Source organism: Uloborus diversus, chromosome 2 (assembly GCF_026930045.1).
Source record: "Uloborus diversus isolate 005 chromosome 2, Udiv.v.3.1, whole genome shotgun sequence".
Taxonomy (NCBI): domain Eukaryota; kingdom Metazoa; phylum Arthropoda; class Arachnida; order Araneae; family Uloboridae; genus Uloborus; species Uloborus diversus.
In genome coordinates, this window is record NC_072732.1 from 10587885 (window position 1) to 10602438 (window position 14554).

Genomic DNA, 14554 nt, shown 5'->3' on the forward strand with positions numbered 1-14554 from the left:
GATTTTCTCTACATTTTACTTTTTAATGAATATTTTTTTTAAACAAAATTCGTCTTTTTGCTTTGATTTTCTCAAAATCTTTCGTTTAAATTATCGTACTTTGACGCACAATTCCTTGAAACTGATTTTATATTTCTTCTATTGAATAACAGAACTACTTTAAGCATTTTGCAGATTTTATTATTGTTAATTAAAAGTTTAAATTTTAATGATTGAAAGAAAAAGAAAAAATCCAATTTCTCAGTTTGTATTATTACATTCCATTTGTTTACTATTCTTTAGGAAAGCGTTTCTTAAATTGTGTTCTAACTACGGAGCCCGTTCCTTGGAGGTTCCTCGAAATTATCATTTTTTATTTTTCTAACTTTATTTTTAGAAAACTTTAAAAATATAATAAAATATTGAATTTTTATAACTTAAAGTAAAGAAAAGTAAGTTTATTAGTGTCTGTAAAACTTTGTTTTCTAAGTTGTTTTTAGATTTTATTTATTTTTGTTTGTGTTTGAAATTACGTTTTGACATGAAAAAATTGTATTTGAAATAATTTTCACCTTCACTGTTAATAAAACATTTCAAGAATATTGTTTAAAACAAAACTACTTATGAAAACAACAAGGGTTCCATGAAGAAAGTGGTTATTTAAAAGGGTTCCACTCATTAAAAAAATTATTAAACGCTGCTTAAGGAGTAAAACAGTGTTATACATTTCTCTTTAATGTGCTTTTTAAAATCACTTCCGACACAGTCCAGTACGATGGAAATGGAAAACCAATGCCTATTATTATTGAGAATATTTAAGATAAGTCACATGCAGGGGCACCCCAAACTTAAATTTTTTGGAAGGGGGGGGGGGAGAATTCTCGATTTGCCGAACGGAACTCCAAATTTTGCCGAACGATAATGATTTTGCATCGGATCAAATATTCCGAACGGAATCCTTTTTGGAGGTCACGGTGGCTTCCTATTTGCTTGCCCCTGGTCACATTAACATTTTTCATCCAATAGGGAAGTTGCAACCTATTAAATGTACATATTTTGGCTATTGGATATTGTTAATTGACCCTCAAAACTAAAAAATTCACCATCGCCGAATTTTAAAACATCGTGGTTGGTTTTTAATGAATTTTTAAAAATCCACGCTCAAAAGTGCGCTCTTCTGAAACGTCACGAGCCTACGTCACAGGGCACAAATGGGCAGCCTTCCGCCGAAGATCCCTTGTTTTCGCTAGGGGCATTTTGAGCGCGCTGATATTTATATTTTTTAGAAATTCAATAATCCTTTTGAACACACTATGGAGACCGGATTGGTTAAAGCACAATCTAAATAATCTTCCTCAAGTAACATCAATGACGATGTTCGATTATTTCCGAGAGGATGAGAGATTTAATGTTCCAGAAACGCGAGGAGTTAAATGCGAGGAGATAAGCCTTTTACGTTTCGTCTTTGAAGTCGAATGCGTGACCTTCGGCTTCTCCCGTATCGGAAGAGCGCATGACGTCACTTCCCATGCCATTTGACGTCACAAGCGCTTGAACTTTAAAAATTAATTTAAAAAAAAATTACTTATCGTATCGCAAAAATTTTTTCACCTATGATGTTCATACATGTTACTCTATCATATAAAAATAAAATTGAAAAATCGAAAACTTCTCTATTCCAGTAATGTGAGATAGTTCTTATGATTTCTGTGTCCAGGTCGTAATGGCGAACCATTATGCCAGGGTGAAGTATGCCCTGTACAACAGCAGGAGTCTCCAGGCCGAAAGCGACGATGACCACGGCAGCGAGAAGAGCATCACCCTCAAGTACTCCTCGAGAAAGAGCCAGTCCTATCGAGATACCAAGGTGCAGTTGGGCCCCGAGGCCAGACCTCGCTGCATGGAGGGCCCCGCCCTCTACCAGAGACCCGTCGTCACATTGCACCAGGTACCTTTCTTTTCTACCATTGCTCTGTGCAGGGCCCGATAAACCTCTGAAATTATGGGAAGCTCGACCTCATTTTGGGGCCCATACTTTTTGTTTTGGGGCAGGGTTGGCTTTCTGCCGGCAGAAACTAGTTTTTACCGTGCCAGTGGCAGAAACTGGTTATAACTGGTAAAAACCGGCAGAACCGGTTGGCAAAAACTAAAAAGTGGCAAAAACTAAGAAGTGTCTTTAATAACTCAGGCAATTACTGAATGATATTCGTTTAAGTAAACTAAAAAATGAAACTTCGTTTCATCATTGTAAAAAATAAAGGAACAAATCTGATATACCCCCCTCTTGGCGACTTTTTCCTGTTGGCGCCAAAAAAGCGTCGCCAAGAAAACTATGTATGACGTCATATGTCATACATCGTTCTTAGCGATGCTTTTTTTAGCGCCAACAGGAAAAATTCGAATTATGTCATTAATTATTTAATGAAATTAATGCATTAATTTTTTTCCGTTGTTTCTCCGGGATACGAGCCCGAGGTCTCATAGTACTTTCGTAATGAGACCCCTGCCTTGGTCTCATTACGAAAGTACTATGAGACCTCGGGCTCGCCAGTTATCCCTCCGACTTTTAATATACATCAGTCGGATATAAGTCACAGATCTCCTCCGTTCAGTATACAATAAAGTCACAGATTTTATGTGAAATTAACACCATTTTTGTGCTACAAAAATGCCAACCAGACCAAAATACAAACTACCAGAAACACACTAAAAACACAATAATTCAAAATATGTTCACTTACCTTTTTTACTTTTCTTTTACTTCCTCACGTGAGGCAGTGCACATATGTTCCGCTCTTAGGGAAATTATCCCATTTTTTATTATCATTACTTTACAAAAATATTTAAATTATGTTTGTTTTGACAAAAAAAATTCCAAAAAAAAACAACCTTATTTTACTTGTATTTTGTACTCCACCCAATTAATTTCGCGAATTATTTCCAAAAACTTTACAAACATATCCTCATTTTTGTATTCACAATTTTTTTTGTATAAATAATAAGCTAAATAAAATTTAAAATCCCCTAATCTATTATATGTTGGTAGAGTACTTTTAACGTGTCTCCATGTGGATTCAATTGTGTTAGTGTGACATTTAGTTTCTGGATCTACAAAATTAAGTTTATGGTTGACTGTTAAATGCTCATACCCCTCCTCCCCCAATGTATCATATGCCCTCCAACAATCGGAGTGCACCGTCGTGCCTGGTAGTATCCACTGCTTAATTGCCAAAAATAGAGTTTCCCTACCCCTATCCCCAACAGCAACCAAAAAAGTTTTCCCCGAACCCCGTTCAACCCCCCCAAAAACCCATTGTCCCTCAACTGCATGTCCCCGATTATATTTTCTTTTCCCAAATTTAGATTCATCAACTTCAATAACTTTCCCAACCCCCCCTATTTGTTCGGATTTTAATTCAATGTAATTTAATATTTCTTCATTAATATAATTTCACCAATCGGCTAAAGTTTGTGATGAAAAAAAATATTGACTTTCAATATCAGCAGTTTTGGTCCCAATTAAAATCTCATATGTTATCAAAAAAATCTCCTCTATTTTCAACTTGCTAGAACTAAACCATGACCCACTCCTGATCGTTGCTTCTTTTTCCACAAACAACACCCCCAATAACCTTTCTACAAAAAAAAATTAACCCATCTGAACATTTTTTAGTTTTTTTAATTTTCATAACAGAATTACATCTAGAACATAACATTTCATTCTTAAGTAAACCAATTTCCCTTAAAAATTCTAAAAAAACCTCTTTATTTTCAATTAGTTTAAATATAAAAAATCTATTTAGGACTCCGGTACGTCCAAACGTTGGACGACCTGACGAAAAAGAAAAAGAAGATTCATTCAAAAATTTCAATTGATACATTTGGACAACATCACAAACCGAACTCATAATTAAAATAGAAAATTCAACTAAATTAACATTAAAAAACAACAAGAAAAAGAATACTCTAAAATAAAGTTTGAATTGAAACTTTATTTTAGAGTATTCAACTTAAAATCTCCCTAAGAGCGGAACATATGAGCACCTACCTCTTACCACACAGACACGTGCAAAAAGAGACTTCGAGAAACTACTTTCCAGCGTTCAAGTTGCAAAACCAGGGTTGCCAAGTTATCGCCTTATTGGCGATTTTCGTATCGAGCGAAAAATTAAAATCTCGCCAAGAGGGGGGCATATCAGAGGAGAGCCAAAATAAAATACTATGCTAAGTGCCCTTGATTTAGTTCAAGAAGGGAACTTTTCAATTGCAGATGCCTAATATTTGGATTAATCTAACAAAGGACGAAAATCACATGGATGCTTAGGAAAGAGGAGTGACATACAGAATTAAACAGCTGATTGTAATTTGCTTGCTTATATGCTTCATCTCAATTGCTTGTGATTGAAATTATCATGTGCTTCAAGAAGAAACTGCCAAATTTTACTTGCCAATATTAACCTAAATTTTGTACGTAATGTCACAGCTTTGCAAAACATATTGGCCCCATTTCTCAAAACTTATTTTTCCAGTCATATTTTACCGCTACCCAAGTTACTACATAGTGGACCAGTTTTAAAAATATACAATAGATAAAAGTTTCAGGAATATTGCTTGTTCCTTGATGCATTGCTTGCTAGATCTTCCATTGTAAAAATATTCTAAAATTTCTCATTTGTGCATATTAAATTGAGAAATTATTTAGATTTTTGAAACCACCTTTTCTTAGAGGCATCTGCAGGGTCCAAACAATGTAACATTTGATTTTGAATTGTGATAATATTGTAATTTTAAACTGTGCTTAGGTTAACAATTAATTATTTATTATGACATATTCTATTATATGTCATTAATTGTCATTTTATGAGTTTTTGCCAGTTTCTGCCGCAAATGTGGCAGAAAGTGGTTTTTACCTTGCCGGGTTTAACCGGTTTCTACCAGTGGTTTTAACCGCCTTGGCAGAAACTTGCCAACCCAGGTTTGGGGACATTTTTCTAACATTCTATGCACATTGATACAACACTGATTAATGGTAGGTGGCCCAGCAGAATGGGGTTGTTTCCTCCAGTCAAAAGTAGTACTTTTAGTCACTGAAATTTGTAGAATAAGCAAAAAAAATAACGTAGACAGAGAAAATACTTTCATTTTCCCAACAGTTATTTTTTAATTAATTTTTTTAAATGTCCAATTTTTCAAACAAGGCATGGTCTGGATGACATCACAAATGATGCTATTTGGCGCATCTTTCTTCCGCGTTTCCACGTTATGATAATCAAGAAGCAAATTAAAATTGAGCTCTACACTTGCTGTCAACCATATCGTTGCCAATACACATGAGTAAAGATGCGAATTAAATATTTTGCTCTGTGAATAGCTACACTGAATGGCATTTCATCACTTGTGATGTCATCGGCAGAAGCGTAAAGAATGAATGCGTACCGATTTAAGTAATTTTTAAAAAATACTAAACTCAAACAAATTATTTAAAAAATGACTAAATTAATTTCCATTTTACTCACCCCGAATGAATGTAGAGTTTTTTTTCAACTCGATCACACGTGGATAAGGGTCTTAGAACGTATAGACACGCGAAATATCCATTTTCACGATTCCCAAGTTAATTACAACGAGTTTTCTCGTGATGTCTGTATGTATGTGTATATGTATCTCGCATAACTCATGAACGGTATGTCCTAGAAAGTTGAAATTTGGTACGTAAATTCCTAGTGAGGTCTAGTTGTGCACCTTTCCTTTTGGTTGCATTCGGGTGTTTCTAAAGCGGTTTTTTGCCCCTTTTTGGGGGGAAATCATTGTTAATTTCGATGTAAACTCGAGTGGTGTTATAATTTGGCAGACATTTGGCTATATATCACCAGTGTTTTTTCCGCCAAGTTTTGTCCCCAACTTGGCGACAAAGTTGGCGATTTTTTTTTAAAAATCTGATTTCAATTTGATCACTGTTGGTGTTTTTAGAGAGTAAGCTGTTGAATCACATTAAAATTGCCAGTAATGGAGAAATGACATTAAATTGGATTAAAAGGAAGTCGTGATGCACACATTATTATTTATTTTTTTTTTAAATATCTATTTTGCTTCCAACATATTCTTCGAACATTGCACTTAGTTATGAAACAGTTCTCTCAAGCTTCTCTTTTCTTTAAAAAAAAACACTAGTATTGGCCAATCTTGCGCATCTATGCTACGTGAAGATCAGTCATCTAAAATACTTCATGCTTGTTTCTCAGGCATCTCGGGAAGGTGATTTCGAGTATCTAAAGACGATCCTGAACAACTTGAGTCCGGAGGCATGCGAATCGAACGTGAACCGATTGGACGATTGCAAGCGAGCGCCGCTGCATTATGCCGCCAGATACAACCACATCAGGGTGACCCAGCTATTACTGGAAAAAGGAGCAGGTGAATATTTTTTAATTTGTTCTTGATGGAGGTTATGTCCTAGCCAGGGTTGGCCTTCTGCCGGCAGAAACTAGTTTTTGCCGTGCCAGTGGCAGAAACTGGCAAAAACTTAAAAACGTCTTTAATAACTCAAGTAATTAGTAAATGATATTTGTTTAAGTAAACTAAAAAATTAAACATCATTTTATCATTTAAAAATAAAATCCCATGCTAGTGCCCTTGATTGAGTCCAGAAAGGGAATGCCGTTGATTTAGTTCAGAAAGGGAACCAGCCAGCGACTACATCGACATATTGGTGACATTTTTCTTTTATTTACTGGAACCACTTTTGTTATGATATTTTGTGGGTGTATTTTATGGGGATGTTATAAAAATTCTAGTCATATTTAATAAATGTATTTTTCTGAAACATGTTTTTTTGCTTGTCTCCAACTTGACATTACACGGCCAGTTAATGTTGGCTTAGTTTAAATATCTTAACCTTTGGATTTTAAACTTAACTTTAATTATGCCAACAGAATTGTCATTCACGGAATTCGAACGTACAAAGGCAGCCTGTGGGTCTAATCGCTCGGGACGGAAATAGCAGCTCAGGAATCGACAAGGAACATGACGTTTCCCAGACTTAGATAAAATGAAAAGCTTTCTGCGAATACAAATCCTAACTGGAAAATTTTCTGCAAATAATTATTTTGCCTGATTCACCCTTGAATATAGAATTAAGTTTATGTTCAAATATGAAGAGACAAAAAAGAAAAGTGCTTTAAATCATTTTTTTTACAATAACATAGTTTGTGCTTATTTTTTACCAACTGAAGAAAACTGCCAAAACCATTATTTTTTCCCACATGTGCTTAGGCTTTGGCAGAAATAAACTGGGATTTTTAAAAATTAACATTAGCAGATTTAAAAAAATTTCTGCAGAGCCAAAAATTTTCTGAGAACGCCGTTTGCGCATTCGTTTATATTATGCAAGATTGACGTTGCCGATACGGACCGTTGAAGTCTGTAGGCTGTTTACTGCTTTGTGAATGGACAGTAATCATCTGATGTCACTGCGTGTCAAAACTGGCACTGCAGTGCATTGTAGGAACTGTAGCAGATGAAAATCCGGTACTACAGCGTGTAATAACACTTGCATTTTTGCATCTCGTAAACTCTTCTTTCTATTTAAAAATGAGAGGTTTTTAAAGTTTTTTACTAAGAAACATTATAAAAGAATGATGAACGATTCATTTAATATGAATTATTCTTTTTATTATCGGATTTTTATGGGTTTAAGCCTCTTTAGTTCCTCATCAGAAACATGGTGAAAACTTCTTATTTTACTTTTCTCTTTTCTCGGCATGCTTCATGCGGTCATAACTGTATAAGCCCTAAGCATGCTCATGATGACAGGGTTCGTACGCTCTTTCAAAACTCCTCCAATACTCCTTCATTTATAAAAAATTTTTGAAGGGTGCTTCAAACTCCTTCATTTTGGTTTTAACTCCTTCTTTTTTAGTTCAAGACTACATAATCTTCCTCTATAACAGAAACTTAAAATACTTCGATTGACAACTAACTTCGTCACTAAGGCAATTTTAATGTAGTAAATTTGTGCATTTATTTTTTTCGATTTACAAAATGATCATAGTTAATTCATAAAAGTTGGAGGTGAAAATTTTATTAGCAGACTAAGACATTTCATAAGTGAAGTAAAACATGCTCAAATGGTGCTTGGCTATTTTTTTCAAGTTTTATGATTATTGTTTTTTCCTCCACCACACTCTCAGCAGCAAAAGTCAAGTTGTCTAATTCAGGGGTCTGTCCAGGATTTTTCACAGGGTCCGTTTTTTGTGAAATATCAAATGAATTTGAAAAATGAATTAATTTTGTGAAAAATCAAATAATTTCGCAAAAAAAAAATTGTTTTTTTTAAACAAAATTTTAGAATTTTGAGATGGCACAAACTGCATCAATTAAACTTAAAGTTGAGTGTTTTCCTCTTCTGTGTTGAGAAAATCATTCTGGGGTGTTTTTCTAATATTTGGCGGGGGGGGGGGGCATCGCTCTCTCAATATCAATATTTATCTACCATTCTACATTATGTTAAATTATACTAGAAATATTTCTGTGCAGTATTTAAAATAATTGCAACAAAAAATAAATAAATAAAATAAAATTCAGAATGGGGGGGGGGGGGGTTCATCATTTAACTTTTTGACCCAAGACACTCTTAAAAAGCACAGAATTTCGTTTAAAACTTATAAATTCCCTGATTTTAACAAAAATAAAAAGATATTTCAATTGTTTACCTCTTAAAAAAGCGTAATAATCATCAAAAATTCGAAAAATCGGAATCCCATATCGGATGCAAAGAGATCTCAATTCTCAAAGTGAAGGCATCAAAAGTATAAAAACGGCTTGTAAAAGAAATATTTTTGATAAAATTATTTTAAAATTGCATTTTAGAGTCCTATGATAAACATTTCATTAATATCTGTAGACACGGTTGACGCAAAAAAAATAAATAAAATAAAATAAAATAAACCATCTATTCAGCATTTTAATTTTTGACTCATAACAGAAAATAGAATTTTGCATTAAAAACTTGAAAAGAGAGTTCTAACAGAAATAGACTTTTCATTTATTTGCATTCTAATAAAGCGAAGTTAGCTTGAAAAAGAACAAAATATGATTCTCATATCGGATGTTAAAAGATTGCATTCTTCAAAATGTGACATCTAAAGAAAAAAAAAGGTAATTAAAAGTTAATTTAAAGTTAATCATCCTTGTTAGCATTGAAAAATCAAAACCCATATAATTTTCTTCCAAAATAACAATTAAACATCGCACCGCACACGTAAAAACAAAAACGCAAATATTGACAAGCTGGTAAAATGAAGTGAATATTTTCTAATCAAGTTATTATAAAGGTTCAACACCAGACTCTTAAGTGGTGATAATTTTGAAGTTGGTCACCCTATCTGAAGCGATCATATTTTTTCCCCACCCATATTCCCCCTTATCCTCCCTTTACCCTATCCCTTTGCAGTTCTAAGTTCATTTCGCAGATATATATTATTATTATTGTTTATTAAATCATGAGCGGGGAGAAAAGTGCTTACCAATGCCTTTTCAGAAAAATTTACAACACCCTGCTAATAAGCTGTGCTAAAACAAACAACCATTATATTTATTTGACAGTAGCAATTATTTATCGCTTGCAGGAGCATAGGAGCATCAGAAGCATCGCAAGTGTGCCCTTTTTTTTATTTTTTTTTTCAAAATTAGCCGATTTTGTATAAGTTGATCCCTCTAATTTGATTTAAAAAAAGGTTCCAAAAATTATCGGTTTATACACAGAAATATGCGTTATTTTGCTTTCAGATTTGCTCCTTCAATAAACAATTTGTGAAAGATCGGATCCTGTTTATCAGAATTTTGTGAAGGGTCCGTTTTGGTTGATCGGATTTTTGTGAAGGGTCCGTTAACGGACCCAAATATCCTCTGGCCAGACCCCTGTAATTATTATTTAAATATTTAAAACTACATAAGTAAATGTACTACACTAAGTGATTGCGTTAAAAAAAAAACAATTGTTTAGTTAATTGCAGTTATGATATTGTAAAAAGGGTCATCCACAAGTGATGTCATGCTTTGAGGAGGAGACGGGCTCATGAAATTGTGACAAGGGGAAGAGAGAGGGTGACAAAAAGTGACATCACACAGTTATTGTATGTAACAATGTTTGTAAAAAATATGACGTCACAAGAGGAGAAGTTTGGGGTGAAGTGTGACACTTTGTGATAAAGGGTGCAGATGGTCAAATATATTGAAAAAAAGTGTGACATTTAATGACACTCCATTAGTACTCCTTCAAAACTCCTCCAAAGCTCCTTCATTTTATTTCTGAAACTGAGTACGAACTCTGGATGCGTATGAATCCCAGTAATCCTTAAATAAAACAAGTTTTTCTAGCACTACTAACACTGCATTGTTGGTCAAAATAACAGCAGACGGATAGCTGATGGGACCGTCGCCAAATCATGAATAAGGTCCATTGCCTAAACCTCGCCATTAAAATTACTTCAGTTCATTCCTACTACCCTCAAACAGACTATTGTGCCGACTGGCTCCGGCTCCATTCAGCTCTGGTATAAAAGAACTGTGTTGGTAGATCCAATTCGTAGTCGGGTAAAAGGTTATAATAAATTGCTATTTGCAGGGTGTCCGCGCATATGGAAAGTCATGGATTTCGATGTAAAATGTCCAAAAGTCATGGAAACTGACTGTTGGTCATGGATTTCGCGCTCAGGACTATCGTATGTTTTCAATATCGTATGTTTTCCCATTCCGGAGACTACAATGACTACTGCTTTTTTACAATGTTTAAAAAAACATTGTAAAAAAGTAATAAATTGCTATTATAAATTGCTATTTGCAGGGTGTCCGCGCATATGGAAAGTCATGGATTTCGAACATGATCGAAATTGGTCATGGAAAGTCATGGATTTCAGTGTAAAATGTCCAAAAGTCATGGAAACTGACTGTTGGTCATGGATTTCGCGCTCAGGACTATCGTATGTTTTCAATATCGTATGTTTTCCCATTCCGGAGACTACAATGACTACTGCTTTTCTACAATGTTTAAAAAAACACACATAAACAGTAGAAATAGCAGTTTGAAGTTTCTATATTTAATGGTAAGCTTGCTTTTGTACATTGCAATTGAATAATTATACAGATTGTATTCAGATTTGTTACTAACTTATCTTTTGCCATGTGACTCTGGAATTGAGTATTTTGAAGTTTTTTTTTTATGTTTAATGTATGAATGCATTTACTAAATTTGTATTTTACAATTTCACACTGCGCTTTGGGGAGATAATGGGTTATTTTAGACTTTAAATATTCTTAAATTCTCGTACTTATTTTTTGTCTCAATAAATTGTTGCATCATTTGTTTTTCATATACATATTTAGTTGAATATCTTTTGCTGCTTTTGTTTAGATTTATTTACATAGCTGAGATAAAAAGGATATTTTCCTAAAACAAAGTTATACTGCTTTATAGTCTCTATTTATATTTATGCGCAATTTTGATGTCATTGTCAAATGAAGTAACTTGCGTAAGTCATGGAAAGTCATGGATTTGAAGAACGTCAGTCATGGAAAGCTACGGGCAGAAGTCAGGGAAAGTCATGGATTTCAAAACTCAAAAAGTAGCAGATACCCTGTATTTGATATGTAATGAGTAGGGTCTGTTGGGGTAACTTGGTAGTCGGGGTAATTTGGGTATAATTTATATTTTATTGAATAAAATGAAAACAATTCATTTGATACACCTAGAAAAATTCAGTTATAAACATTATTTTTACCTATGAATATATGCTGAAAAAATGTTGCCAGCACACTTTTTGAAATTGATAAAAAATAAATTCAAGTTTTTAGAGATGTCAATGCCATGCAAACCAATTCCAAATAGTACTGCTAGTTATCCTTCCACTCTATGTTTTTCAAGTTATGGTATGTAGACATTACTTATGTTTACTTTAATTTGGCATTGAATTGAAACAGTTAAAATAATTAGTTTGCATGTAATTAATGATTTAAAATCATGAGGTAATTTGGGTACACATTACATTTTACCGATCAGAAGGACTAATAATAATTTTCTTGGACTACTAACATAGGCATTAATTTGTATCTTTATTACCCAAGGTAATACATGCTAAAAATGATTTGGAAGGTTGTTTAAATTTTTTTTAAATGTTTTGCAACAAAAAACTACTTCCCATCCATTAACGACTTGCCATATTGTGCTATTTTCAGTCTAAAATCCATCTTAATACTTTAAAAAATTAGTATTCATACTATTCTATTATTTCTATTGTACCTACAGTCAACCTAAGTTTGAAAACATTGGGTAAGATTGTTATTGAAGCCATGCTTTCCTCTTTAACCATTACTGTACCCAAATTCCCCCATCCACAGGGTAATTTGGGTAGAGTGAAACTTATGTTTGCTAGTTATGTGCAAATGAGTCTATTAACATGTAAATTGTAGAAAACTATTCTAGAAAGTCATGATGCTAAGCTGGAATAAGAAAAAGAAAAAAATACGTATAGATAAATTTATTAGAGGACTGGAAATATCAGAGTCGGTGATTTTTGTACCTGAATTACCCCCCAACAGACCCTAATTAGCTTTTGGTATTAATTTGACTGCAGGTTAGGGCTTTATGCTAAACATATCTGGCTTCTTGTCTGATTTTATGTCTTTCAAAAATATAGATTTCTTTTTTTCCCATTACAGATGTGAATGTTATTGGAGATGATGGCTTAACTCCTCTGCATTTTGCTGCTCGTTATGGATATAACAAAGCATCGAAGCAATTTGTGAGCATTTTCTGTTTTTTACTATGCTTGTTTAACACTCACTTCCTGAAAATAATAAAATCTCTGCCATATAAAAGTCTATCCTTTGTTATAAAAATTCAGCGTTTTTGAATAACAAACTGTTTAGTAATTTCATATGGACACAATTTGCACAACAAAAGAAGCGAGACTGAATGACACCTAGCATTTTTTATTCCTTCGGTATTCAACCTTAAAGTTCCCTCTAGCAAATTTTTAGTGTAATGATTTGGTTTTCTTTTCAAGTCTTGAAATGTTGAGTCTCAGTCGCTTTAAATACAGCAGTGCTCTAACATTCGCAAAATTTTAGATATTTGCTCGAGTTCCTCTATTTTTCATGATCATTATTTAATTTATTTAATACTAGTCACACCTGCACAGCATTGCCCATAGTAGAAAATCAAAACATCATTTGATTCGCCTGTATATTTGCAAATAATGGACGATGAATTTCTCGCCAATTTGCTATGTTCGTTTGCTCATCCATGTTACTGTTCCACTTCATGATACTGTCTGACCATGGATTGTATGGAAAGGCAGACATCCGGTTTACAGGCGGAATAATACATTAAAATACTTTTGCAAAAATGAAATATACATATTAGGCCTTGATAAGTTTAAAATATAGTGCACAGAGCAAATAATGTAATTGATTTATTGATTAAAAACAGGGAAAAAAAGCACACAAATAAAAGGAAGGAAACCAGCAAAAAAATGTATTTAATAATAATTTAAATTTTATTAACTCAAATTTTGGACAAATATTTTTTACTTTGTACAGACACAGCATTTCCTGTTCATTTTCTAAAATTTCTTGCTCTAAACTTATATCCTAAAATTTGGCATCGCATGCCCCAAATTTTGCTCTAACTAAAGAAATTTAACCATAATCCATGAAAAATGTTGAAATTGGAGCAACAAAGTCCCTAAACTTTGATAACATAAAACCAAAAAAAAAAGTACAAGTCTTTGAGATTCAATTTTGTACATAATGTCAGTTCTATATCCGCGTTCTTGACAGGACTCGAAAACCACATGATCCAATTGTAGGGAAGCAAGGAATGATCTCTTTGTAGAAATCTCGCAACAGTCGGGCCCTGTCATGAATTCAATCGTGTCACGTGAGAAATAACGAATCTGTATTCAAACATGAATTGCTTAAAATACACCGCCAGCTCAGTTATTCCATCCGAGGACTGCAGTTTTTTGCTTTTTAGCACTCATCTGCCCGGAATAGAAATCACATGAGCTGGAGGTGAAAAACCTCTTAAGGGAGCCAACAGAGCCAAACAAACTGGTTGCTACGGCCACTCATCTGGTTTGCTAATTTTGCATTAGCTACCAGTTTGTTTGGCTCCCTTGGCTCCCTTAAGAGGTTTTTCGCCTTCAGTACATGTGATTCCTTTTCCGGGCTGATGAGTGCTAAAAAGCACGAAACTGCAGTCCTCAGATGGAATAACTGAGCTGGCGGTGTATTTTAATTACAGTCAAACCTTGATATCTCGAACCTCCTTATCTCGAAACCCTTGATGTCTTGAAACAAAAATTTTCCCCAGCATTTTCCATAAAAACCCCTATGTATTTTCCATAGTTATCTCGAAATTTATTTTTCGAAACCCTTGATATGTCGAATTTTTTGCACTTTGGCAATTTTTGTAGTAAAACCAGTTCAGAGACAATTGCTTAACGTTTTTCATCCCTTTTCTTGGAAATTTTGTAAATAGGGGATTGGGGCCAGATAATAGGGGAGTGTTGGTGTG

At 33.9% G+C, this 14554-nt stretch overlaps 1 protein-coding gene across 1 annotated transcript in view; it reads left to right on the plus strand.

The window, feature by feature from the left end:
* The first annotated feature begins 1702 nt into the window (after window positions 1-1702).
* LOC129217798 (transient receptor potential cation channel subfamily A member 1 homolog) overlaps window positions 1703-14554 on the plus strand; it is a 101499-nt gene continuing 88647 nt past the window's right edge. The window contains exons 1-4 of the mRNA XM_054852139.1: window positions 1703-1846; window positions 6222-6393; window positions 12694-12789; window positions 13755-13759. Coding sequence (XP_054708114.1) covers window positions 1703-1846; window positions 6222-6393; window positions 12694-12789; window positions 13755-13759 — 417 coding nt within the window. The remainder of the gene's footprint in view (window positions 1847-6221; window positions 6394-12693; window positions 12790-13754; window positions 13760-14554) is intronic.